Source organism: Balearica regulorum, chromosome 19 (assembly GCF_011004875.1).
Source record: "Balearica regulorum gibbericeps isolate bBalReg1 chromosome 19, bBalReg1.pri, whole genome shotgun sequence".
NCBI lineage: Eukaryota > Metazoa > Chordata > Aves > Gruiformes > Gruidae > Balearica > Balearica regulorum.
The window spans coordinates 11,120,001-11,145,744 of NC_046202.1; the positions used below are offsets into that span (position 1 = coordinate 11,120,001).

Sequence of the window (25,744 nt, forward strand, 5' to 3'; positions counted from 1 at the left end):
CCCCCTCCCAACAGTCCTTCACATCCATACCAATGGCTTTACATCATTCTATTTCTTGTCCTATGTTTGTAAATCACAGTGTCCTCTTGTAGCAGATTTTTTTATTGATTACTCAAAAAAGGTAGTCGAGCTTAATAGCAAAGCTGAAATGGGTCTTAAAGAAGTGCTATTCCTGCAGCATGAATAAAATGAATCCTGTGAACAAGAATAAAATTCAGCATATGCAGCAACATCAGCACCAAACTCATTGTAAATGCTGGCAGGACCCACTGTTCCTGGGAGATGAGAGACCCTCCTGGCTCAGGAGTTAGTTCATCCACAACCCTTCAGAACTGGCACAGCACGGAAGGGGATGTTCAGGCTGAATGGAGTTAGCCTGAATTGCTGAATAATAGGAGGTCCAACGCATTAATGAGCTAGCCATGGAAGCAAGAGTGGAAAGATGTGGGTAGAACCATAGAATGGTTTGCGTTAGAAGGAACCTCAAAGATCATCTAGTTCCTACCCCCTGCCATGGGCAGGGACACCCTCCACTAGCCCAGGTTGCCCAAAGCCCCATCCACCCTGGCCTTGAACACTGCCAGGGAGCCAGGGGCAGCCACAGCTTCTCTGGGCAACCTGTGCCAGGGCCTCACCACCCTCATCGGGAAGAATTTCTTCCTCAGATCTCATCTGAATCTCCCCTCCTTCAGCTTCAGGCCATTCCCCTTGTCCTGTCACTCCCTGCCCTTGTCACCAGTCCCTCTCCAGCTTTCCTGTAGCCCCTTCAGGGACTGGAATGTGCTCTAAGGTCTCCCTGGAGCCTTCTCTTCTCCAGGCTGAACAACCCCAACTCTCTCAGCCTGTCTCCATAGCAGAGGTGCTCCAGCCCTCCGATCATCTCCGTGGCCTCCTCTGGACTCGCTCCAACAGCTCCATGTCCTTCTTGTGCTGGGGACCCCAGAGCTGGACGCAGCACTGCAGGGGGGTCTCACCAGAGTGGAGTAGAGGGGCAGAATCCCCTCCCTCGACCTGCTGGTCACGCTGCTGGGGATGCAGCCCAGGATACGGTTGGCTTTCTGGGCTGTTTAGGGATTTATAAATTCACATCATTTAAGGCAATGAGGGGATGATCTGCTGTGACCTCCTGTATAGCACAGGCCATATGATCTCCACTAATTAATTGTACTGCCTTGAGTACAATAACTCTGACTGAACAAGGGCACAAAATTTAGGCAAGGTTTTAAGTTTTCATTAATTTCTTTCAGTTGGGGAAAATCTGTCCTGTTTTTAAGTGATTAATAAGAAATTATTTCCCTGTTTTAAGAATATGCACCAGTCTAAATTTATCTGGGTTTTACCCATTGCATCTTGTTATTCACTTGCTCTTTAGATTGAAGATAAAGCCTACAGAGGCTTTTTTGTGGAGAGAGTGTGTTTGAAATCTCAGAGCCTTCCTATTACTAAATTTTCAAAAGAGATGAGAGTCAAACCATTTGGCGTCTACCGTCTATAAAATAGAGGGAGCCTCTACCTCTCTAAAAAGTCCCTAGTGAAATTCCAGTGCTCTGTATTCATAGAGAGCATCTCTGGAGACAGCAACGAATTTCCATGCTCTACCTAATGTGTCTCAAAACTGTACAGCACAGGCTGAGCAGTTTAAAATCCCTTTATGGACACTGTACAAGGTGCAGGTGGTTTGCTGGGATCACGCAGACGGAAATCAAATGTGGATTTTTGCCTGCGGGATAGCACTGACCGCAAAGATCAGAGACATGAAGCTTCTGCTCCTTCTAGGCTTCCCATGGCTCCCAGACAGACTTGTTTTGCAAGATGCATGCCCTTCTATTTCAGTACGTCCCTTCTTTCTTGGCAAAAGGTTTACTGGGAAGTCCTGTGTTTTACATTCAGGATGTCTCCTGGCCCTTCCGTGGGGTTCCCCTTTGGAAGAGATAATTCCTAACAGTGTGAAGTCTCAGTACCCTTGCAGGTGAAAAGGGAACGTACGGGCAGTCTCAGCGACACTCTGCGTTAGCTACAGCCCTGCTTAAACACAGTTGTTGCTGGCAAAACTCTTGCATTTTCCAAGACTCGCCTGAACAGGGACAATTTTTCTGAACACTGCGCTAAAAGCCAGCTATTCAAAGCAATACCTTGCCTTGGCTGTGCCAAGTAATTTGCCACTGCTGATAACAGTCATGGAGTCGGTGATATCATTTATGATACAGGAGTTTTTATCACCTTACTCTGGTGGTAGGTTAATGCAGCAGTGGAAAAAGCTCAAACGTTTTTTCTTACATCCCTGCCAGGAGCACATTGGTGGTGAACCAAGGGCCTGGTTTTCCACAGTGAATATTTATACACGAACATGGCTCCTAAACCAGAGGTCGGGGTCTTATGTGGAACTCCCATCTTTCTGCTCTAAGTGTTACCATCTAGTTGAGCACTGTGTGCCCCAGTTTTTGTACACTGCAGTGCTGCAGAAGGCAATATCGGAGGAATAGCATTTTCTCAAAACAGGAGGCACACCGGGTTCGGGGCTGATGGCAAGAGGTCCTCGGGAAGAGAGCGCTGGAGGAGCCCAGCCCAGAAATCAGTGAGAAGTGGCCCAAACCTGGGTAGGACGTTTGGGCACGCCGAGGTACCACGTCTGCCCCTGCTGAAGCGGATGCTTCTTTGGATAGCGTCCACCTGACTGTCAGTATTCCTACCTTTTCCCAGCCACTCCATGAATAACAGACGGTTGAGTCCAGCTGAGTAAATCAGGGATATACAATTATGCTTACCTCTACATAGAGAAATGCAACTCCTGTTTTTAAGTTCAATTATTATAATTGCAGCATTCTGGAAAAAAAAAAAAAAAAAAAGAAAAGCATTCATTTCCTAATAAGAGATTACAGATTCCAAATTATAGTGTCGTGCATGTCAAAACAGGAAATTTGAGGCAGGCAGGCCAAAGTGTGCCATTGTCTTTACAATTTATATTTACTTGCCGTAGATTTAGAATAATCCTTCTCTTCCCTTGGGTCTGGCACAGACAATTTATAAATTGTACAAAAATGATAAAGGCAGCAATAAATAATACTAATAATATATAACAACTGTGTGAATGATGAATTATAAAACAGAGAGTGGAAAAGGGAATGAAACCACAGCATAGAAGCCCGTTTGCGGGGCTGAGTACACAGTCTGAGTTATTTTTCTGGCATTATGACAATGAGGAACATTTATGGGAGTTTGCAAACAGCTTACAACACAAATCATTTTGTTTCAGGTTATATTTATAGGGCTTAGTTAAGAGTTTTTTAGTATCCATTAAAATCCAATGTTCAGAGGTTTATAGCTCAGCTGTTAAGGTCTTATCCCTAAGGATCAATTGTTTGGGGAATTATCATTATTATTATTATTTATACAATTCAGTTTAAATTGCTTAGCCTAATATAAAGATACAGAGCTAAAAAGTTCTTGTTGTTTAGGAAAGCAGAGATGACTTTTGATTCTTTGTTTTTTGTTTCAGATATTATTTCTACAACTATTTTGTCTTATAAATCAATTGATTCTCTCTTCATGTGTGTTTCAGTAGCCATTTTGTGCTCAGAGTTGCTGCAGCCTGTAAAAGAGAACAACCCCTGTGCAGCGTTATCGATATTGTATTGCTGCTTCTTTCTGTGCGTTTCTGTAATTTAAAATAAAAATAATTTTCAGTTGAAATGATATAATTTGCTATAGGTCATGCCATTCGGTTGGTGGAAGATGAGATCTATATTGAAAATATGTATGATGTGTCTAGTGCCTGATCAAAGTCTTAATGCTTTTTTCTTCTTCTCCTTATTCTTCTTTATTTCTTCTATTTACTAAGACCAAAATTCTCTAAGAAAAATCCCTATTACGCTGGACACTTTATAAAAATATATTGTGAAAGGTAACCAGATCCTAAGGAGCGTGCCACTTCATAGCCCAAATAGATGAAAAGTAGAGGGTAGACAGAAGAGGCTAAGTGACTTGCCCGAGGTGATCCTGATAGCCAGTGACAGAGGTGGACCTTCCGAGCACTAGCCCAAAGCTATCCCTCCTCCCTCATGTTGCTTTTCAACCTACAACGGAGTATTTTTGGTGAGAGGTGAGTCAGCTCCAAAGAGTGTTACTGGATCACTGCCACTTGGGTAGATGTGGAGGGTTAAGAACCTGACACACAGGGAAAAGGTCAAATAAGATATCTGATAGTTGCATTTCATAAACAAACGTAGGAGCATTTGAGCCAAATGAATTACGTATCTTGAGAAAGAACATTTTAAATTCTCAGAATGCACCTATCTGTGGAATTAATACAGTGGCTGTTCTTATTTAAATCGTTTTCCAAGCTGTATCAAGCTTCCTTTGTGGCAGTATTCCTAGCTGTTTCTTGTTTAATTCTAAATATTCATGACATTAGTTCTATTTAAGTCCTATGCTGTTATCCGAGACAAAATGTCAACATTTTTATGACTACTGTATCCATTGCATTCAGCAGAGTCCCCAAGGAACCGATTTGCTGTGGCTGACTATCAATCTCTGATTGAAAACCTGATTGACACCAATAAAAGCTTGGTAATTCTCATTTGCCCATTTAAAATGATCCAAACAGCTCAATAGCCATCCAAGGTCCGCAGAGTGTTTTTAGCTTCTACATAATTCATCATCTCAATTATTGTGCTTTTTAAACCTCTAATTTTGGAATATCAGAACTCTTCCATTGGGTCAATAGAACATTCGGTTACTCTCTTTTTGCCCTTTCCTCTCGTGCTGCAGTCCCACAGGACCCCAGACTCCTTTTGGGCCCTGGAGAAGCATCTTTTCATCCTCTTTGCTTCCTGCCACAACCCTTTTTGTGGATGATTCTTTTTACTTTTTACTTGGCTGTATGAACCGTAAGCTCTGGGCCTTCCAAGATCTGTAATACTCAGTTACATGCAGCAGAAAACAAGTTGTTGGCTCCAACCTATTGATTCTGTTTTCAAAGTTAACTCAACCCTCACTTAGTTTTTTGTCTTGTAATTTCTATTTCTGGCAGTGATGAAGAAAGGAAGAAACTCTCAGACCCCAGGCTGTGAATATAAAGCTGACAGTAAAAAAAAAAAAAAGCAAAAACCAAACCATTTAAGAGGAGTTCTCTGTGAGATACTGAGGTCAAAATTTGGCCATCTGGCAGTTAGGAACAGACATGTGTGAAGGCACGCCAGGCACCTGCTGAAGACAGATCTGCACTAGCAAAGTCTTCAAAGGTTTGCTTGCTGCTTCTCAGCCATTGCATGGTTTTCATTTGTAGCTTCTCTTATCGAGCACAATTTCTAAATGAGGATGGTTGCTTCACTTTAAGGACGTACAAATGACTTGCCCTCACCTGTCAAGCATGATCCTTGTATTTTACCAGGCCCATTATGAACGCAATCTTTCTGTCGAAAATTTGCATACCTCCTTTCTTGAAAAGTAATGACAGCAATTTCTTTCCCTCCGCTCACTTTCTGAGTGTCTCATTTAACAGCACCTGTGAAACCGACAGGCGCAGAGATGAGAAGTGAAAGAGAGCAGTTGATTAAATCATCATCAAGTCGGGCCTCAGAAAGTCAATTCTGCTTCCCGTCTGCAATGATATCCTTTTATCTTAAAGTAATGAGCTATGGCACTTTTGCATCGGGTAATGCGATAAGTTCTATTAGCATGTTCCATTTGCTTCACAAGCAAGGGCAAGTCATTTCAGCAAGCTCATATCACTGCAATCAAAGCAATTGGCTTCACAGGCAGAGAAGAAAGAGGAAAGGCTCAGGGTGATTTTTATGGATCACAACACAGTGGAAAAAATAGATTCTTGTATTATTTTAACCCGTAACATGCTTTGCTTCTTGTCCATCAGGATATTTTGATTTCATTAGCCTGTAAGTACCTGGAAGACTCAAATTCCAAACTGAGCCCTTGAGCTAAGACCAGGAGTTCTGAAAAATAGGAATCTTTTCTTATACAGATTCGTTGGCTAATATACTATTACGCACTGACTTCATTAAACACTGATTAGTTTAAGTCTTTGCTATTGACTTAGTCCACCAGTATAAATGCGCATTTTTATTATTATTTACTATTATTTATTTTTTGAACCCTGTCAAAGTACTCGTCAGTTGAGAGGATGCTAAAAATGACATTACACACTGTAAATTGTCATCATCAGTTGAGGCGATGCTAAAAATAACATTACATACTGCAGATTGTCTCTAGCCAGAAAGGCGGATAAGGAGGCAGCAAACGTACGTTCAGAGTCCCAGAGGCAAAGGCACGTTGTCATTTTTTCATATAGAGCATTGAGGAACTGGGACACGGAGTTCATCCTTCTATTGCGAAAGAGTATGACTTCCTAAAATTAAGATTTGGTTGTGTATGTGGCCAACAGCTGCTCGGTGCCCAGTCAGTCTAGTGGAATTTGGATCCCTGGCTTGTGCCAGGCGCTTTCTGAAGACGCTGAGCGGAGTAACTCGTGACATCGTTAGCTTTCTAATGGTACATCTGGAAAGCCCATTTAATCTTCCGCTGAGATCGGTGGGAGCATCATCCTGTTCTTTGGGGATGGCTGGATTGGGCCTTAAGCACTTGTGGGATCATTGAGCAATGACACCATAAGGAAGCCGTCGGGAGTGATAACTGGGGCAAAGAAGTTGCACTTTTCCAAGAACTGCAGTAACTCACCAGTCTCAGCTCGGTTTCCAGGGAGCAAAAGAAAACATGTTTCTTACAGGGCTGATTTCTCTTCGTGCTTCTCTGGGGCTGTGCCTGGAGGTGCCTGAGGATGTCGGCGGTGTGTTTCCCTTGAGTGACACCAAGCCCCGGGCAGACCGGCAGGACAGAGGGCTGCAGCTCTGTCCCTGGCAGCCCGCAGGCAGGCTTTGTGCTCCTGCTTCCTCCGCAGCCGTGCGCAGGAAGCCTCCCAGTCTCTCCCGTTCGCACATCGCTGCTAGCCTTCCCCTTCAAGGGATATCCCTGGGAATACAGGGATCGACACACCAGAATCAAACCTCAAAACAGGACTTGTGTTTAGCTGTCTTTTTGGAGTGAAAGCCCCCTTTGCTTTACAAATAAGCTCTGTGCGGTCTACTAGGAGTATGTATACTGCCCACCAGTTGCCAAAGGTATAGACACATCCTATATAAAGTGGATCATCATTATTATGGAGAGGAATGTAATCTAGTGTTTGCATTTTAATACTCAAACTATGTTCATTTCTTATCAAACCATTGTTTTGTTGATGGTAGAGCAAGAAAGAGCCACTAATTGTGTTGTTTTGCTATATAAACCAATCATAAAAGTGCTGGGAGTGAGGAATTAAAAAGACTTACAGCTGAAAGTGGTTCTAAGTTCTGAATATTTTTCCTGTAAGGGGCCAAGATAACTTTAAATGTCCAAGACTGATACATTTCATCTGAAGTGAAGTAGTTTGGATAAAATGGAATTCAGATTAGAGGTCAACATTGCAATCTTTTGTCCAGACTAAGGTAATTTGTTTAAAATGGGACTTTTCTGTGAATAATCCGTAATTTTAGCTTTTGAGAAAGCAGACCTTAAACTCCACAGACCATCTCTGTTTCAGAGTCATTCCTTACAGTGAATCACTGTGGATAATGGTGAAGAATTGCTAAGCAGACTGTGATGTTAACCAATTTGCGAGATGCTATATATAAGATTCCTTGGCAAGGAGCTCCATGCTGAATGCTACTTGCAGGCAAAGTCGGAGATAGGAAAGAAAAAAGTGAAATTCTTGCTCTTAGTTTCTTTGTGACTCTGCCTGTCTCCATTTCATCAATTAGAAAATTGCCCATTTATTCCCTGTCTGTGTCTCCTTTCATCTAGGAGATGTTTTTTCTCCTTTTTTCTTGGAAGCAAAGGTCTAATTGTATAGCTAAAATATCATCTTTGCCCTTTCCAGGGCTGTCAGTTTGTCATTGGTGGATAGATGGACAAGAATATTGTAAATGTCAGTGTGAACATGGCTGAGGTCTGAGTTTTCCCTCATTTTCTTCAGATTTCTTTTCAGCAGACAGATGAGTAGAATCACTTTGTTCAGCGCTGGCGTTTCAGCAGCACTGACTCCTTTGGTGGCAATGATAAATGGATCCAAGATATGAAATAGCTGTTCCAGCAAAGTCCATTGAGCAGAATAGAGAACAATGCCCTCCTCAATGTCATTGTACATGATATATTCAATGATTGCCACTTTTTGCACAAGAATGTGTTCAATCAGCAAGGTACATAGAAATCCATAGTGTTGCTTCAGCCTGAATGAGCTGGTGAGGTGTCACAGACCTTTACTCAGCTTGATTTGGACCAGACTCTCTCAAGCTATTAAAATGGGCTCAAATTATAGCTGTAACCTCATGGGGTGTCTGATTTTTGAAATGTGGCTTTGGGATCAGTCTCATTCTGCGGGTGCTGCGGGAGACATGCTGTGCATTTTAACTTGTGCTCTCTCCAGCTGGGGCAGGGGATTTGGGAGGTACAAGTAATCTTTAGCCCAATCCTCAGTTTTCCTTTTCTTCTACAAAACACAGCAGCAATTAAACCTCAAATGGGAATTGGAAAGTTCTTTTTCCACTTCCCACTGCAGTTATATGTGTGCATACTCCATATCGCAGGGAAGGCGTCTTATGCTTCCACAACCCAGACTGTAGAAGTAATTTAGAAGGCTTAAGCTGAGGCAGAAAGAAGAGCTTTTGGTTTTGTTGGTACCAAGATTTCACGAGTTTGTATGTTCCCTCCTCACCTGGGGTTGATTTTAGGAGTAACTTTGAATTTTGACTGCAGCACAAGTATGAAGATGCAAGTTTGTGGGTTACTGATTCTGATGAGCACTTTGTGAGCATGAGGTTGCAAGAAATACTGCAAAAGGAAGCTTGAACGCTTGGCACATGTGTATCAAGTGGCGTGGTGGCTGGCAGCCTGCACACTTTAGTTATTAAAGGTGTTTGAACAGTTCAAGTGATAACTATGGCCACTTTGAGCAAGTCATTGTCAGCCTGGTCTCATTAGTGCCCCTGGTTATATAGAAATTAGGAGCAACCTTAACGTTTCCATATGTCCTCTAAGAATTTTATCTGTGGAGCTAGTTTTGAATGAGCTTTATGTGTCCCTGGCTTTGGATTTGGTTTGTAGTACTGTAGGTCCTTTGGGAAAACTGCTAAGAGTCCCTTCTGCCCAGTATAAGACTTTCAAGAGCGTAAAATAGCCATTTTGAAGAATCCTCTGAGGGGCCCGTCAGGCTGTGGTTTGAAAAGATCTCACAGCAGTTTGTGCCATGCTCATTTGAAAACTTGGCTGGCCACGGGAGCTGTGGGTGCTCAGCAGTTTTGCTAATCTGGCTTTCATTTCAGTGCATAAATGAGAGCTGAGGGCTGGCTGGTCGGGTGGGTTTTTGCCAATGTAGGCCAGCTTTTGGAAATGTGGCTCTGGGCTCTTCTCAAGCCTGGCCCCGGGTGACTGTAATCAGTCACGACTTGTGTTCAGCGTGGAGATAGCAAGTGCCTTGAGCCTGAGAATCAGGGAAAGGAGCCTCTGTTTGTTCAGGTGTAAAATGTGTCTGCAGCCTCCTTGTCCTGATTTGTCACATTATCACTCGCAGCTTCCAGTGAAGCTAGTCGCAGTTATCCAGAAATCAGGTCATGCTATCTGTGAATGATATTTTAGATTCCCAGTTATTTGCAGAATATTCCGATGCAGCGTGTGCACAGAGCCATGGTTTCCTGAGACAAGATGTGGGAGAACACTGAAAAAGTATCTTTTCGTAATAGGCACAAAATACTGAAACTCGGCCCAAAGCAGAAGACCAGTACAAAGCATTTGCATCACTTCAATTCCAAAACAGTCTGGTGCTCTGAGAACCACAGAGCACTTAGATCATTTTACTTTTTGCTATGGCCCTGGGAGGTAGAGAAATGCTGGAGGAATTGAGCAAGCAAGGCAGACTCAAGTCTTCAAATTGACCAGTAATTCTGAATAATCAACTTCACGGTTGTCAGCTTTGGTTTCCAAGCCAGGTTCTCCAGAAGTGGTTAGCAGTAAGCCTGCAGAAGATGCAAACACCTTGTGCTTTAGCACCTCTGGGAAGAAAATGCATCCAAAAATGTAAACGAGCACAGCAGAGCAAAAGACGCTGGGGAATAGATGTGCAAGTGCAACACCCGGAGTGCGTAAACAGTAAACTAGGCTCAGGCGTGGGAAGAGCGTACAATTGCTCCAATTCAGTTTCCAGCCTGAGCAGCAAACCTCTTCCCCTCTTCTGCAGGTCTTTTTGGAGTTACCCCCGCATGTGTATTTTCTGATTCTTTCCGTGAACCAGAGGAAATCCACGTATTTAATCCTCAGGGAAAATTCAGCTTAACGTGGACGTGCAAAACAGGCACGTGCAGTGTGCATGGCCGCACACAAACACACAGGTATACATACTGCAGGTAAATACAACCCCAGTGCAGTGCATAAAGTCCTTTCCTCCTGTCCCTCCTTTTTTTCTTTCCTACAGCTTGTCTGTAAAATTCTGCTCTTGGAACAGGACGGCGCTGCCGGACAGCGGGTCTCCTTCCCTCGCACCCCACCAACAAAACCTCTTTATGAGTGAAATAGATGCCTTGTGTGTGCTGGACTCCTGGCATTTTACAAAGTCTATCTGGAGCCAGGCTAGGCAAACGTTGGGAGCTGTTTGCTGAGTGCATTTATTGCCTTTGCATAATTTATGAGCTGGAGGGGTTTGACCATCATTCGTCTCTGCCAGAGGCTGGCACTGAGGGCTCTGGAGGATGGAGCTGTAAATTGGATGGTGCGCTCCTGCTGAGCTCACAGCAAAGTCCTCGGGTCAGTATGGGAATTTAATACCAGGAATGGAACTGTTTTCTCAGAGTGCCATGTGGGCCTCCGTGCAGCAGAGGCTTTTTTGGCAGCCACAGTGACTGGCCAAATCACGAAGCTGTCAGTCACTGGGCATGTTGTGAAGGGAGCCTGAGCATTTTTAATCGGCTTGGCATCCGTGCTGCTTCCATAATGGACACCAGTAGGTCTCAGTCCTTCGCCATATGCTTAACTCTGGAGACAAGGTGCTTCTGGGTATTGCAGTAATTATTTGATGCGGAATTAAGCGGACCTTGAAATTAGAACTGGACTGTCGGAAATCAGGAGGCTTAACACTTTGATGGAAATAACTTCCCACCGACATCGCGCTGTGCGCTTTCTCTGCAGATTCACTCGGATGCGGGGAACTGTTTTGCTGGCAAATTCAGATGTCACTGCTGGCAAGTACTCTTCTCCCCAGGTACCTCCACACTGCAGAAAACACAAACCCCTGAGCTCTTTCCAAGCTTATGAGTTGGGAAAAACTTAATCCACAGCAGAGGAGAGATTCCTTAAACCAGACAAGAAACGGTGGGGGAAGGAGAGGCTGCAAAGCGCTGTGACCACAGCTGGGTCCCAGGACACGTGCACGTGTGCCCCAGCCGCGGGAGCGGATGGCATGTTAAAACCCTCTGAACCTTGCTGCTAAAAGGCAATCGTTCTTGCCTGCTTATATATCTGCTTTTTACCCCCTTTCTTTCTCCTTTTGGATTCAGGCATTACAATCAGGACTTGTACTGGAGTTTGTCTGGAGGGTGGGCAGAGGACACAAACAAATGGAGCAATTTGTTCTGGGCTTCCTGTTTTGAAACATATAAGATGTGTCATACATTATAATGCATCCTAACATATAGCGCACACAATGTGGGACCCCAGAGCCACGGGGCCCTTCTGGCTGTAACAAAGCACTGGAAGGAAGTGCTGTAGCCCAAAAGCTGAATTTTTCCAACTGCTATAAAATAGAGATGGTAATTGGGAAATCTTTGTGACATGCTGTGATTTTCATGGATGAAAATCCATGTGCATGTTGGCTTTTTTGTAAATGGAGGGCCTTGCTTTGCAAACATACTTACCTCATACCAAAATCTCATACATATAGTCACGCTGAAGTCAAAATGCATAATATTTACAGGATAAGGGTATGAGTTCTTTATGTAAATACCATACTGTTCTAGAAATATGCAGTTTTCCTTTCGTCAGTTAAGTACACTCTCTTCGTTAACTTGATCATTGTGTGAAGGTTTCAAAATTTAGGCTAAAACTCTCTCATATCTTCCTGTTCCCTCTCATTTGTTTGTTACCAGAGTATTTAGGTGCAACTAGTGCTATATAAATCATTTCAGTTAGGAAATTTCACTTCCATTTCTATTTGGAATTATCTGAAAGCAGATTGTAATTTTATCTAATCTTTGCTTCATTTCAAATTATTTGAATAATACCTAGAAACAGTTCTTAGCTTTAATTTGTTAGTATGGAGCTCGTTGGTGTGGGGAAGGCACCTTTTCACTCCCTGTACCGATGAAGACAAGGAAAAAGCCAGCAAAACAGAAAAGTTAGAATTAAAGAACACAAAGAAGATAACTTGATTTGTGCAAATCAGATGCATACATTTGTGTATGTATTTGGCTATGCCTGCTCACATCCCATGGTATAGATAACCTTTGGAATTCACAAAGTCTAACAGATTTCAAAGCAATTTGGAAAATATGAAACTACTCAAAGATGCATTAAACAGGATACAAACGCATAAAGGGCTGACCTGAGTGCTGTAACACGTAACACATGCAGCTAGTCCGTGGTTTAGGAAAGCCTGGTTCTCCTCTTTGGTGATCTTACTCTTTCCTTCGAAACGTCTGCAATTAGATCTGCTCAGGTATGAGTTCATCCTTGAATGATACAGACAAATCAGTCCTCTGGAATCTGAAAATGTAGTTTAAAAAAACAAACAGAAGGAGGTGTTTTCCTCATTCTTCTGCTGTAGAGGTAGCCAAGCGTGACCACTCCATAGATACCCAGAATTAGGTGCGATGACTCAAATCTGTGTCTGAGAGAAGCAGCTAGGTGTGACTGAGTTGTATGGTCCTTACAGTCCCATTTCCAGCACGGCTTTTGTACTTCTAGCAAATGTAAATGTGTTTCGGGTTTCTGATGCTTATCTGTACTGAAGCTTGATTCATCTAGTCCTGCTGTGTTTCTACAATAGTAAAAGTTATTAAAAAATCGAGTAATGGCACTTGCTAAATAGCAAGACCCGCTAGTGTGACCGTTCAGCATTTTATAGTATTGTGTTTACTGTCGTTCCTGGGCTACTCTTGAATTATAGAGAACCTCAATGAATCAATTAATTTGGCACGCTCTTGCTTCTACTGTGATCTCCCAATTCTTTTGTTTAGCAGCGGTAAGCAAAGACAGAGGGTGAACTCTCCAAGTAGTCCTGGAGTAAAATGGTAGTATGGTATCCTTGCAAATGGGTCTCTTCTGGCCTAGGCAAACCTAAGCCATTTCCATACCCTCCTCTCGAGAAGCCTTTGAAGCCCATGTATTGGCAGGCGGTATGAGAAATACTGTTCATCAAAAGAAAACAAACCAGCCCTCTAATATTGTTTTTCTTCTTCCCTGATGCAGTTTTGGAGTCTAAATGTGCTCATGCACCAGCAGCTCCTGTCCGTGTGAATTCAGCTAACAGAGGGCATTGCGAATGGCTTTTGTTGTTCTCAGAACCATTTTTTTGCCAAACATACAAATGTATTGTCTTCAACAAAAATTCCCTTCTGCACAGTAATTGAGCTTCTTCCTAAAGGTTTTCGCAGAGATTTGATGCCACAGGCTTTATGAGTTTCAGCCATCTTGTTCATAGAAATCTTTCATTTTTTTGCTGTAGCAAGTTTCTCTTACCTATTCTTTTTTCCTTTTTGTGTTTCAGTGTGACAGCGACAGTGATCAAGAAGAAAAGGTAAGAAAAGGAATCAGTATGGGAGCAAAAATAATTTGTTGGATTTGCTGGATTCACTTATTCCTATTATTCTGTTATTTATTCAAGGTTTCTTTTTGGATTGATCTAAAACATCTCTATACAAAAAAAAAAAAAAAAGACAGACTTCGTTTCCTCTAATTTAATTTTTGAATAGACCTCCAAGGAAAGAGAATTCTAATGAATATTTTGGAGGCTCCACAATTCGTCTTCAAGCATATTGATGCCACAGTTTGTGTGGGTTGTTTATGAACACCAGTCTCAATGCCAACCTTTTCTATGGCTACATTTTCCCTTGGGAAGTTCTAACAGTAACCGAAGATGTTTGTAACCCTCACATTTGCACTTTTTGACAGTTATTTAACCACTGTTACTGCCTGGTTTGCTTCTCTGCAGGCAAGGATCTTCAAACTCAAATCGAAGTGTTATGGTTGATATATATCTATTTTTTTAGAAAGAACACTTGGAAACTGCACACTAAGTCAAGTGACACAACTTGCTGATAATTGTCTCAGTAACTGGGGTTTCTAAGTGGAAAAAGGGAAGAACATCCTGCTGAAAAAGAGTCAGGCATTAATCTCTAATGCTGTTTAGAAGGCCAATAGTAATGAAGAACTACTGTTCACACCGATGCATGTTTTAATGTCTTATTTTATGTTGTGATCAGACTAACATCTACCTTTCTTCTTTGGCAAAAATGAAATAATCATTGCAGAAAAACTGGTATAATTTCTTTATTTCCAGGTTGTATTTTGTGATTTTCATTTGTGTGTTGAGCCTTAAGGGATGTTTTCATAATGTAATCACTTTTGCCTCCTCTTTCACTGGATAAATTGGGGGGTGGAAGTTGGGGGAGGGTAAAATAATGTAAGAAAATATCATTCATATAGTAACATTGAATTGTTTAGCATTTCATGAGTGGTTCTGTTAACTAGTCAAGCCAAGAAGAGAGATGACCATGCTGGTATGCAGCTTATACAACAGAAAAGAACAAATATGTTGTAAAATCCACAAGGAAACAATGAATGCAGAAATCACCTCTCATGAATTTAATCAGGTTTTGTAGCAGGAAGCAAAGGAAATTTTCAGACCATTCTGTATGAAACTGCCAGAGCTTTGCCCTTCAGCTTTTTCAGTAATTTCCCAAGTAGAGATTTTTTTCCTCCTTTTTACTTAATAATTTGCTAACTATGTTAAAGAACCACTGTTTACTTTGAACTGCAGTGATTTCCCTTTCATAAGGGAACTAATCACTGGAGTTAATCAGTGTGACAACAGAAAGGGGAGGTTTTGTTGGGTTTTTGCACAGAATATTAACCTGCACTTTTAGATATGAATTTTTAATGCATTACCATTACATTCCATCCTGTGAAGTGATTATTCATTTTCAGGATGTTCCTTATGCAGTGGAAGATGATAAACTGAATTTCAGCTCCCATGTTTATGGCACCCAGAACTAGAAGTGTAATTTCCTGCCACTGCTGCATTTACGGAGCTAAACCCCTGCCAGTTTCACAGTATTTTTCTCTTACAGCGATATGAAAAGGCAGAGAGGCAGCTTTTTGGGATGGTGGCGGTGTGCTGGTTCAGGAGGGTTTATGCAACACAGTGCAGGAGAGACTCAAGATTGTACCTCAGACAGAATATCCCAGTGCTTGTGTGAGAAGGATTTAAAATCCAGATGTGTGTTTCATCTCTGTGATCTGTATTTTGTCTTCCCCCCTAATGAAAAGAGATTAAGTGCAGATCCAAATATCCCTGATAACTTAGTGCTTTTCAAATCCCAGAACCAGACCCAGCTTTGAGTTTTATAGCCCTGGCCCAATTGTAAAAGACGACAGCTAACCCTGGTGTATTTATTCAGCCTGTGCTGGCAGCCTAGGCAAAGATCTAAAGGCCTTGTTCTGCTGTTAATTTGAATTCAGCATATGTAGCCTGTTATAAAATGCGAGACATCATCATTTGAGCAGGTCAAGCATATTCAGATGAAGACAAATGGTGCTTATTTGATTTTCTTAAAATCAGGAAATGAAAAAAGTGCTCTCTGGAGAAATCATGTTCTGCCTGACTTAGATGATAGACCAAGGCATGTACCCCAGATAAGAACAGGCGCTCGTCTTGCGGTTTTTATCTCTGAAGGACGGTCGGGACTGTCAGCTCGCTGACATGTGCATTATCCATGTCATTTTAAACAAAGTGACCTGTAGAAAAGTGCACTCTGCCGTGACATGATAATGGGCTGTTGGATGACAGGTAAAGTACACACTATAAAGGAGGCTATGCGTTATTCCTTTGTTTAACTGACAAGTAGAAACTTCTTTTCTTCAGACAGGCAGGATCTTTTAGATCTCTTTCAATAGGACCCAGAAGATTTTTGAATTCCTGCTTTAAATAAAATAACATTTTTAGCACCAAAAATTCCTGTGAGCAAAATGCACTGGGAGAAGGGAGGGTGACAAACCTCGTGCAAGAGGTTGATCGTTTCATAAATAGTGCGCAGCATCCTCAGTTTTCATTAATAACCATAGGAGCTGAGGGTACTCAGCAGGACTAGAAGTTTTAAGATCCTTGACCCAAATGTCTTATATCATGATGAGGGTATTAGCCTCCAACTGTGGAGCTGTTCTAGTAGTAAATTGTCACATTGCTCTCGGTCGGTCCTAGGTCAATGTATTCTGAGATTGTGGAGTTGCTCTTCTCCCACTGGAAACATCTTTGCCTGAAATGTTTCTGAGAAGAGGAGATCTACTTTTCTTTAAGACTATCTCTTGTAGACTTTGATATCCTGAAGTATACACAATATATGGTATATTGATGCAAATGAATTCTGTCCCTGCTGTTTGGAAAACGGAAGGGAAACAATTTGACTTCCTTTAGGATTTTTGAGGGCAAACCCACACTGATCCTTCAGTGTGCCTGGGATCCACGAGGGGTAGAAGTAATGCAAGACAGGTACGTATTTCTGCTAGAATAAGTAAGACCTGGAATCCAGAAAGCCAGACGAGTGCCTTTGAATAAAAAATGGCAGATCAGTATGATGAAAGGTGTGTGACAGATCGAGGCGGCTGAAAGACGAGTCGGTTCAAGCATGACCAGATGGGCCACAGGGAAGCAGGAGAATGCAGGAAGGAGCAAGACCTGGGAAGCTGAAGAGCAGATGAATAGTGAGTGGTGACAGAGTAGGAAAAGTAATGTCTCCTAGGCTGTTAGTATTATTTTTTCCCCACTTGAATATGTATCTATCTGGCTGCGTAAATCATTGCTGATATCTGATCTCTATTAGGTGATGGCTGTGCCTCCAATCCATCTTCTCTAGCCTTTAATTGGGAGCCGACAGACAGAGTCACTTTCTGTCTGTGTCTGCCCTCAAATGAGACATTTCTCCAGAGGTTTCTCTGGAAGAAGAAACAAGGATATTTAATTGAAAAATGGTGCAGCCCCTGCTTAGCAGTATTGTAGCTAAGGCTGTGTCAGCATCTCAATTTTAAGTGACATGTTTTGGGTGGATAATTTATCTATTTATATAGATTCATGCTCCTTCATTCCAATTTGGCACACAGTACTGGACCGAAGCATTCAAAGTAGACATTTAGCTCTCCTGTTGCTAAAAAACCTGAAGAGGTAGCAAGTATGTCTGTGGAGGGAGAGAATATTTGGAGGACTCGCATCAGAATGTGAAGCACTAATTCTTAGAGAGATGTCATTTTCCATCCTGGGATCCTTTCAGCAAATGCCGCTGGGATTTCTTACTGAATCAGAAAAAAGTATGGATCCCAGGGGAACTCAGATTTTCTCCATTAAAAAGTCTGTCAGTCTTACTCTCTGAGCAGGTCTCCAGAGCTGATAATCTAAAATTAGGGCAAGCTATTGCACAGCTGACAAATTTAAGTGCAACTGTATTATCTTCTGATAACTAGAGACAGTCTTTAAAATTATACCCACGGTAATTAATACAATGTGCAAAACATAAGTGCAACCACATAGTCCGTCTTCTGGAAACAAAAGGAAGTCCTGTTTTGAAAAGATGTACAAAGAGCTTTGGTAAGGCAGTCAAGTGCTAAAGATGAGGTAAGGAGTAAGGACCTTTTTTATTTGCTGTCTCTACCATTTCCTCTCACAACTCTGTTTAATTAGACTGATTTTAAAATTAAGGCTCAATCTGAGGCACTTTAGTGATTTTTCACTTTGTAGGAAAACATTACATCGATCAAGGGGGACTGCTTTGCAATGTGCACAGAGTTGTTACTTATGCCTGATTCAAGAGGACAGGAGACCTGCTTCCTGCTTGAATTGTATCCAACTTTGATAGGATGGACAACTTAAAAAAATTACTGCAATTGATGACTTAATTCTGTGTATATCTTAGTGGGACCAAATCAGTCCTCTCTTGATGAGGCTCTCGAATCCCATTAAAATGTGTTCTTCCAGGGCCCGGCAGCGGCTGGCTAGTTACAGCTACAGCTTGAGCACTGCCGAGTGTTCCCACTGAAACGGGCTTTGTATGGGTGGACTTTAGGATGCAAAGGGAGGAGAGAGGTGGGTCAAACCGGTGGCTGAATTCACAAGGCGTTGGCATGCGGTCATAGGGGAAGAGTAACAAAGCTTACCCCAGCTTGGGAGGGGGTTAGGACAGGTGGGTCTTGTGCTTACTCAAGGAGCCTGTGTTGGTGGGAGTGTGTTGCTTGTGAGACTTCATTATTTTTCTCTTTGAAGAGAAAAACAATGTGCCATTGAGAGCACCATGAGAGCTGAAGAATGGTATTTCTTGCATCCGAATGTTTTTAATGATAATGCTAATACATTTGATTGCATATAAAACAGCTATGAACCAAAGATTATGGCTTGGAAAATACCATAAATCACTCTGGCATGCTCAGATATAAGGAATGGTTATTTGTGTATCTCTATACACACACAAAAGCATTCACGCGTGCAGCTTGTGTATGTTTCTGAAGTGCTTTTGGACAATTATTTTGTGTACAGCCTTTGGAGAGAGATTTTGGGGTAGTATTTTGGCAGATGTGTGTCACCCAGTTTAGTATGTAGACTGTATTTCAGTGTTTGGTAGTTAAATATCCACACATACAAGTGTTTATATATTGGGGGGGGGGGGGGGGGCATTTGTGTGTAGTTTGCTTTCCAATGTGCTTCTCATGATGTTAAAAAAGATTTTTAGCCCAGCTTTACAAACTCATCTGATTTAGGTAATTATAAACACTCTGATATATTTATTATAAGAGGAACTTGGGATGGGCCTACTTAAACCCATGCGTTTCGTTACCACTGAATAAATGCAGAGTTCGTTGGTCATGAACTGCAGAAGCCATTTCTCCTCCCTGCCCTCCAGATCTGAAGTGTCCTGCTTACTTGTGTCTCTGTTGGAAGTAAAAGCTCTATTGTAAGTGGATTAAATGGTGATGAAATTGCTTTATGCCATCTCGTATATTACAGACCACTACATTTTTCGACAGGTGCAATTCACTCTCATGGGAGCAGTTGCATCAGTTTGGGAGTTTTTAGTAGGATGCTTGGAAACAAAACTGGGGGGGAACAGACAGTATTTTTTCCCCTCACTCCTGGAGAAAGAAGAGTTTGGGTAGCACGTGAAAGAAAAGTGTCCACCTGGATGGTGCCAGCACTGTAGCAGATAGATAGCGGGGAGCCAGCTGAATTTGTATGTGGCTGATACAGACGTGATAGCTGTAGTCTTCTTACTGCTTATGAACTCAACCAGGGTTCCAATTTGGTGTCTACGTTCCGCTGGAGTATAAGTAACAAATTATAATTTTCCTGATCTAGAAAATTCAAGTCATCGAGGGAACTCTCAGCATTTATTGAGCTACTGAAAGTAGGGTGTACCATCAGAGTTCATTTTCTCTTCCTGTTCTCTAGACTCTTCATCTCTAGGTGCAGGTGTATGAAGACTGGGGTGGTTGCTAGAGGAAAACCTCAAAAATATAAAGTATGTCATCTCCAGTCTAGTAAGAATCATAGAATGGTTTAGGTGGGAAGGCACCTCAAAGCCCATCTAGTTCCAACCCCCTGCCATGGGCAGGGACACCCTCCACCAGCCCAGGTTGCCCAAAGCCCCATCCAACCTGGCCTTGAACACTGCCAGGGAGCCAGGGGCAGCCACAGCTTCTCTGGGCAAAAACCCCAGAAAGCCTGAGAAACAAGCGTGTAGCCCGAGGTTGTACGAGATATTCCTCAGGGCTCCCAGCCGGGGAGCAGAAGTGGTGTAGCCAGGGAAACCACGGGAAGGGGAGCTCTGGTGAGGTTGCAAGGTCCTGAGTGTCAGGAGGGGCATTGGCTGTGATACAGAGGTGGGAGCTCCAGGAGGGGTTCATGGGGGGGGCCTTCTGTCCCCAGACTGGACGTCCCTGGGGTAAGGGGGTTTTGCGGGGCAGGTTACGGCTGGTAGAAAACTGCTGAGTAGTCGTCAGGCCCATTCAGCCCTCTCCTGGAAGGACAAAAGGATTTTTTGTGATGATAAGAGGGAGCTGAATTCTTGATAAAGCTCCTTGGATGGTGGGTACCAACGTGTTTAGCAAAGAAGGCTCCATGGGGAAACAGTGGCTGAGAACCCAATTTTAAGCAATTACTTCAGGTCATGGGATACTGATATCTTACTGTTCACCATGTATTTATTTTGGCTAAGGATAGGATTAGAGAAATAGTTTGTCAGTGTTATTCTTAAAACTTTCTGCAAAGCCAGGATGTTTCCCATCAGTGCGATTTATACTGCGTATTTGTACAGGTGTTGTCTTTCTAACTCTGGAAAATGCAGCACCTTAAACTTGCCCCAAGGGTGAAAGATCACCCAGACTTTACATGCTAACAACGCTCAGGCAATCATGAAGTATTTCTTACTGTTTAAGGCCCATTAGGAGAAAAGATAAGGATCCTTTTTATTCATTTGATGTGCGACATAGAGGGTCCCTACAGCTAGAGTGGTAATAAAATCGGAGCCAAGCGTGTTTGTTGTAAAAGATTATGCGTTTGCCACTAAGGGGAGCGCACACGTTGTTTACAGGCGTGGGTACGTGCTCCCCGGGCTGGCTGTGCCACGGCGTTTTCAGCCCGTGATTTGTCCTGTCCTTTATCATCTTTGTCACTCGGCAGCATGTTGTCATAGGTAACGTAGCACTCCTCGCTCCCCCTACCCTCTCCCCCCTCCCTTACCCGGCTCCCCTTTCCTTTTTTTTTGTACCCATTTCGTGTAGAAAATTTGTATTTACTTTGGGAGTGTAATTTGTTCCTCATGGATAATGTGACCCTTAGCGGAGCTGGATCATGGGTTAGTTGAAGTGATATTTTCCGCTAATGGTAGTCGTACATCATTGCTGTCAGCTCGGGTTAGGAGGCAAGCACATTACAGCTCCATTTTACCTCTGCAGGCATCTGGGATTATTTGCCATAACTGAGTATGACATGACCGCACTACAGAGTGCATTAAAATTTTACTAGCTTCTCAGGCAAGTTCCTTGGCTCCAGCCTGCCTTCAGGCAGGCGTAATGATGGATACCTCTGAGGTCCTGACTTCCTGCACCAAGGATACTCAATGTCAATGGCCCAAACAGGTTTTGCTCTCCCCAGGGCTTCAGACCATCTTCTGGCAGTTGAGTAAACAACCAAGAACTGACCCGCCGGGAGGCTGGCACAGATGCCCCCGAACGCTCCTCCCCGGCTACGCCGTGCTTTGAAAGTTGGGACACTGTCCCATCAGGATCTTAAAATACCCTTCCACCGTCAGGTTTTCAAAATATCATTTGAAAGCTATCTTATGTGGATGAAAAGAAAATCATTTTATGAAAATTAAAATTAATAGCAAAAATAGCCTGGAATGTGGAATATTAAATTATATGTGAGTTTTAAATGTGTGTGTTTAACAGGTTTGTGCCAGAGTGATACGCAAACACACCTAATGTTGATGTTATATTTGTATGTTCGTGTTCCACTCTATTTTATGCTTTATGCATATATGCGGTGTGCAGATTCGTAAATACAACTATAGCAGTACCTACGTGTATTCGTTATTTTAAATTTTTATTTTTTTGTATAAGCAATTACTGTTCTCCTATAGGAACTTAGAATATCAGCTATGGCATATATACATGTATATTATTTTGCAGCATGTGTTTTTATGTATACACGTGCATACTATGAAAATAATATACATTATTTCATTTAACCTGTCTGTTTATATAGATGTACGTTATTTGCAACATATCTGTTTATATATATTGACATTCAAGATTAGAGGTATAGCTGTACAGATAAAAGTGTATTAAGGAAACTTAGAGGAGAGACTAAATTGAATATAGTAGTGGTTTTAAATGCTTCTTGAAAAAGCATAATATATACCCCAAGATGATTTTATTGCAGCCTCCTAGTGGTTTTATAAATATCTACATATATGTGCTGCCCACAAGCTCTCCTCCCCACAGCAGCACTAATGTCTATAATACTTTCAGGCAAAAGGTACATAATTATATGGAGTATTTCTGTGAGCTAAGTAAGTGGCGTGTGTGTTTGAAATCCTACAAGTTGTTCTCTTCTGCCTCCTCCTTGTTTTGTGTGCGTTACCAGGTGGAGGGAGAATGAAAAAAACTTGCGTTTGCTTGCTTAGCTTTTTTGTTGTGTCTTTTGAAGTGTTTAATTGCATTTATATTCAGTGAGGTGAGATAAAGGGATAGATAGGGCTTATCAGCTCACACGCGTCTCAGTAGAAGATCGTCGGGGTTCAGAGTATCCCTGAATTCCCGTCTTTCCGTGGTGAGCCGCGCCATCCGAGGTGCTCTCTGCTTTTTCTGTTGTTTCATCTAGGGCAGAGTTTTGGGACATGATACTGGTTTAGACAACTTGATATTTTGTTTCGGTGTGATGCATTCCTGGCGATAAATCTTCCTATCTTTATTGCAAAACTTAGAGCCAAACTTTACTGGGTCCAAGAGTTTTATCTGTTTATAGATTGTAGGATTTGATTCTCTGTAGGGGAGGAGAGAGGAAGAAGAGATTAAAGCTGATGATGTGCTCAGTGCTATACGAGAAACAGAAGACAGTTTCAGACATCTCTAAGGATATGCAAATTCCTAAAGCCTTCCCAGCAGCTTAGATCACAATAAGAAAGGCATTCCAAATCATAGATAGTTTTGCTTGTTGCATTTTAGTGTTACATCTTTTTTTTTTTTCATATGTAGCAAAACTTTTATCAAAGTAGTTCCATGGAGGTTGTTGGAGTATGTGGGAACACCAAGCAAGATTTCATTTTCAGGGTGTCACCGGTGCAAAAAACCACAGCATGGTTTTCTGATCTCGCATGTGACTCGAGTGGTAATTTCGAGTCAGTAAAGAAATAAGTTCGTGTCTGGGTGCGCACACCGTACGCGTGCACACACACTATCTCTGAAAGCCAGCCTTTGGAAAAAAGTTATCCTGGGTGATGTGGATTTTAAATTTAATTTAGAGTGTTTCAACTGAGTTGCTTTCTTAACACATCTACAAGGTGTGTCTTACTTTGCACAAGTGCCTGTAAACCTTCCACCCCAAAGTAAGATTAGATATCCTGAAAGGAAATCTATGTACTGAAACATGCTGGCACATTTCTCATGATCAATATACCTATAGATAAATACTTGTTGATTAGGTATACGTTTTGTATGTGCATTTGGGAGTAGGTATTAATGAGCATGCAGGTATGGTACATGCGCATGGAGACAGAAATTCAGTCCGTGGATCTTGGAGTTTGGCCATGTCCAAACATATCTAGATTATAAAAAGTGTTTCTTTAAGGACTCTATGTTACTACATGTTATTCAAGTATAATATTCATATACACTTTATGCTATTGAATAACATCTGTTTTTCATAACAAGTCAGATTTTATAATCATGTATGAGACATGCTCCCCATTCCTGAATGTCTGTTCTCACATTTCCTTAAAAAGAAAAAAAAAGTCTTAGGCTTGAGAACTGAGAAGGTGAGACATTTCTTTGGAGGTTTCTTTAGAAAGAGAAGGAAAAAAAAATTATATATCGAAGTTACAGTAATTATTTCATGTTTTTAAGAGTCTTGGAGGCCACAACACATGTAACCATCTCAGGTTTCTCACAAACATATCCAAGGACAGGCTGAAAACAAGGAGACAGGAAATTAAATGCATGCACCAATGAATGGAGAAGGATTCCAGCAAGTACCGCTTTGGGTTTCTGCATATTTCTCTCCATCTGGCTCAGCACTAATATGGATATTGTGGACTTGGAAGTGGTAAAATACAGCTACTGTGTATCTTGGATTCCAGAAATTCCCCAAACAGGGTGGAAGTGAAGAGAACAACACGTGGTTTGAGTTAGGGTCGGGCCTACAGGTACCAGCAGAGTAAGGATCTTTCTGGACTTTGATCTTTCTGTTAATCCAGTGCCGGTTTTGCCTAACCTCTTCCTCCCTCTTCCCTCACCGTACCCACAGACAAGGTAACACCTTCTCTGAAAGCCTCTTTGCCTGCGCCTTGCTGTGTCACCCGCGAATGAACCCCTGGTTTATTTGTTGGAAGCATAAGCCACCAAGCTGTAGTGCCAGACCTCAGGTTATCTACCTCACATGGAGATGTTTTCAGAATCGAGGAGTTGTAGTATTAAGAAAAGCAATGAGCAAACAATGCGTATGTTACAAATGCTTGACAGCAACAGAGTGCCTTCCGTAGCTGGTGTATTGGTAGGTAACTCCACGTATGTGTTGTAAGCACCTCTGAAGGACACTGCGAATAGGAAAAGGTTAAGAACATATTTAACTTTTAACTGACCAGGGTCTGCCAGGCTCTGAAATTACACCCACCATGAGTTGGCTACTGGTCTCCGCACTGAGAGCTACTGGTGGGAGAAATGTGGAAGAAGTAGCTTCAGGTGAACCTGACACACTTTGCTTTGAAAATGAGTCAAATTGTGTGCATTGACTCTTGAAAGCCTTTCTCTGAACTCTGTTGAAAGTCTAGATTCACTTCCAGGCATTACAAAGATGCCAGCTTTGTAATTTCCACCTAGTAGGAAGCACCAGGATGACCTTTGGGTCTTTAAAAATTGCCTGGGCTTTCTAATTCATGCCAAGATCTCCTCTTAAAATGCACCACTGAATTTCTGGGCTTCGCAGGCCGTCTCAACATTGCATTTAAGCTGACTCTGGACAGTCAGACAATATTAAACAAGGTTGTTCATTCATAACAAAAGCATTCTAATTGAGTTACATTATTACATTAACTGTAGCAATCAGATTGAACCAAATCACTGAGCGATAATGTCATTTTCCAGGGTATCATTTGTAGAAACCAGTTGTGCCGTAAGATGCAATAACTTACTTAATCCTGTAAAGTTTATGGTGACTTATGTGTCGTATCCAATTCCTTACTTTGGGAGAAAAGCGAGCAGTTAATGCCTGGCTGTGAATGGGCACTGAGTGATGAATTTATAGAGAAACATTTAGCAGATCCTAGACAAACTGAAGAATGAGTGATAGTCTCTAATAATCTCAGTAAGGGACTGTTCTGGGAACAGGTAAGACATGCAACTTCTTCAAATTGTTAACTTCTGGCAAGGCATTGGGGGTACTGTTTGTTTAGGGGGTTGATAGATGGCCGCTTTACTGGCTCTGAGTTGCCCATTGAGTACCGATTCCCAGCCTGAGACTGGTAAGGAGGACAGATAAGTTCATTTTGGACTGTATGTGCCAAATGTTTACAAGTAATCTCATTTGGAAAACTTAGTTTCTGTCGGCATTTTTGTGTGCCACCAGGACTTTGGGGAGGAATTCTGGTTGTTAATGTATTTACAATTTTTTGTCTTGTTTTGCAAAATCTTCATGACTACAGGGAGGAAAGGAGAGGTGTCTGCTAGTTTAGAGCAGAGGAGT

At 42.1% G+C, this 25,744-nt stretch overlaps 1 protein-coding gene across 7 annotated transcripts in view; it reads left to right on the forward strand.

Annotated features, from left to right (window-relative positions):
- The window catches only part of AUTS2 (activator of transcription and developmental regulator AUTS2), a 786,364-nt gene that overhangs the window by 528,386 nt on the left and 232,234 nt on the right, over positions 1–25,744 (forward strand). For all 7 annotated transcript variants that reach the window (XM_075771882.1, XM_075771881.1, XM_075771883.1 and 4 more), the window contains one exon: positions 13,796–13,825. In XM_075771882.1, the coding sequence (XP_075627997.1) occupies positions 13,796–13,825 (30 nt within the window). The remainder of the gene's footprint in view (positions 1–13,795; positions 13,826–25,744) is intronic.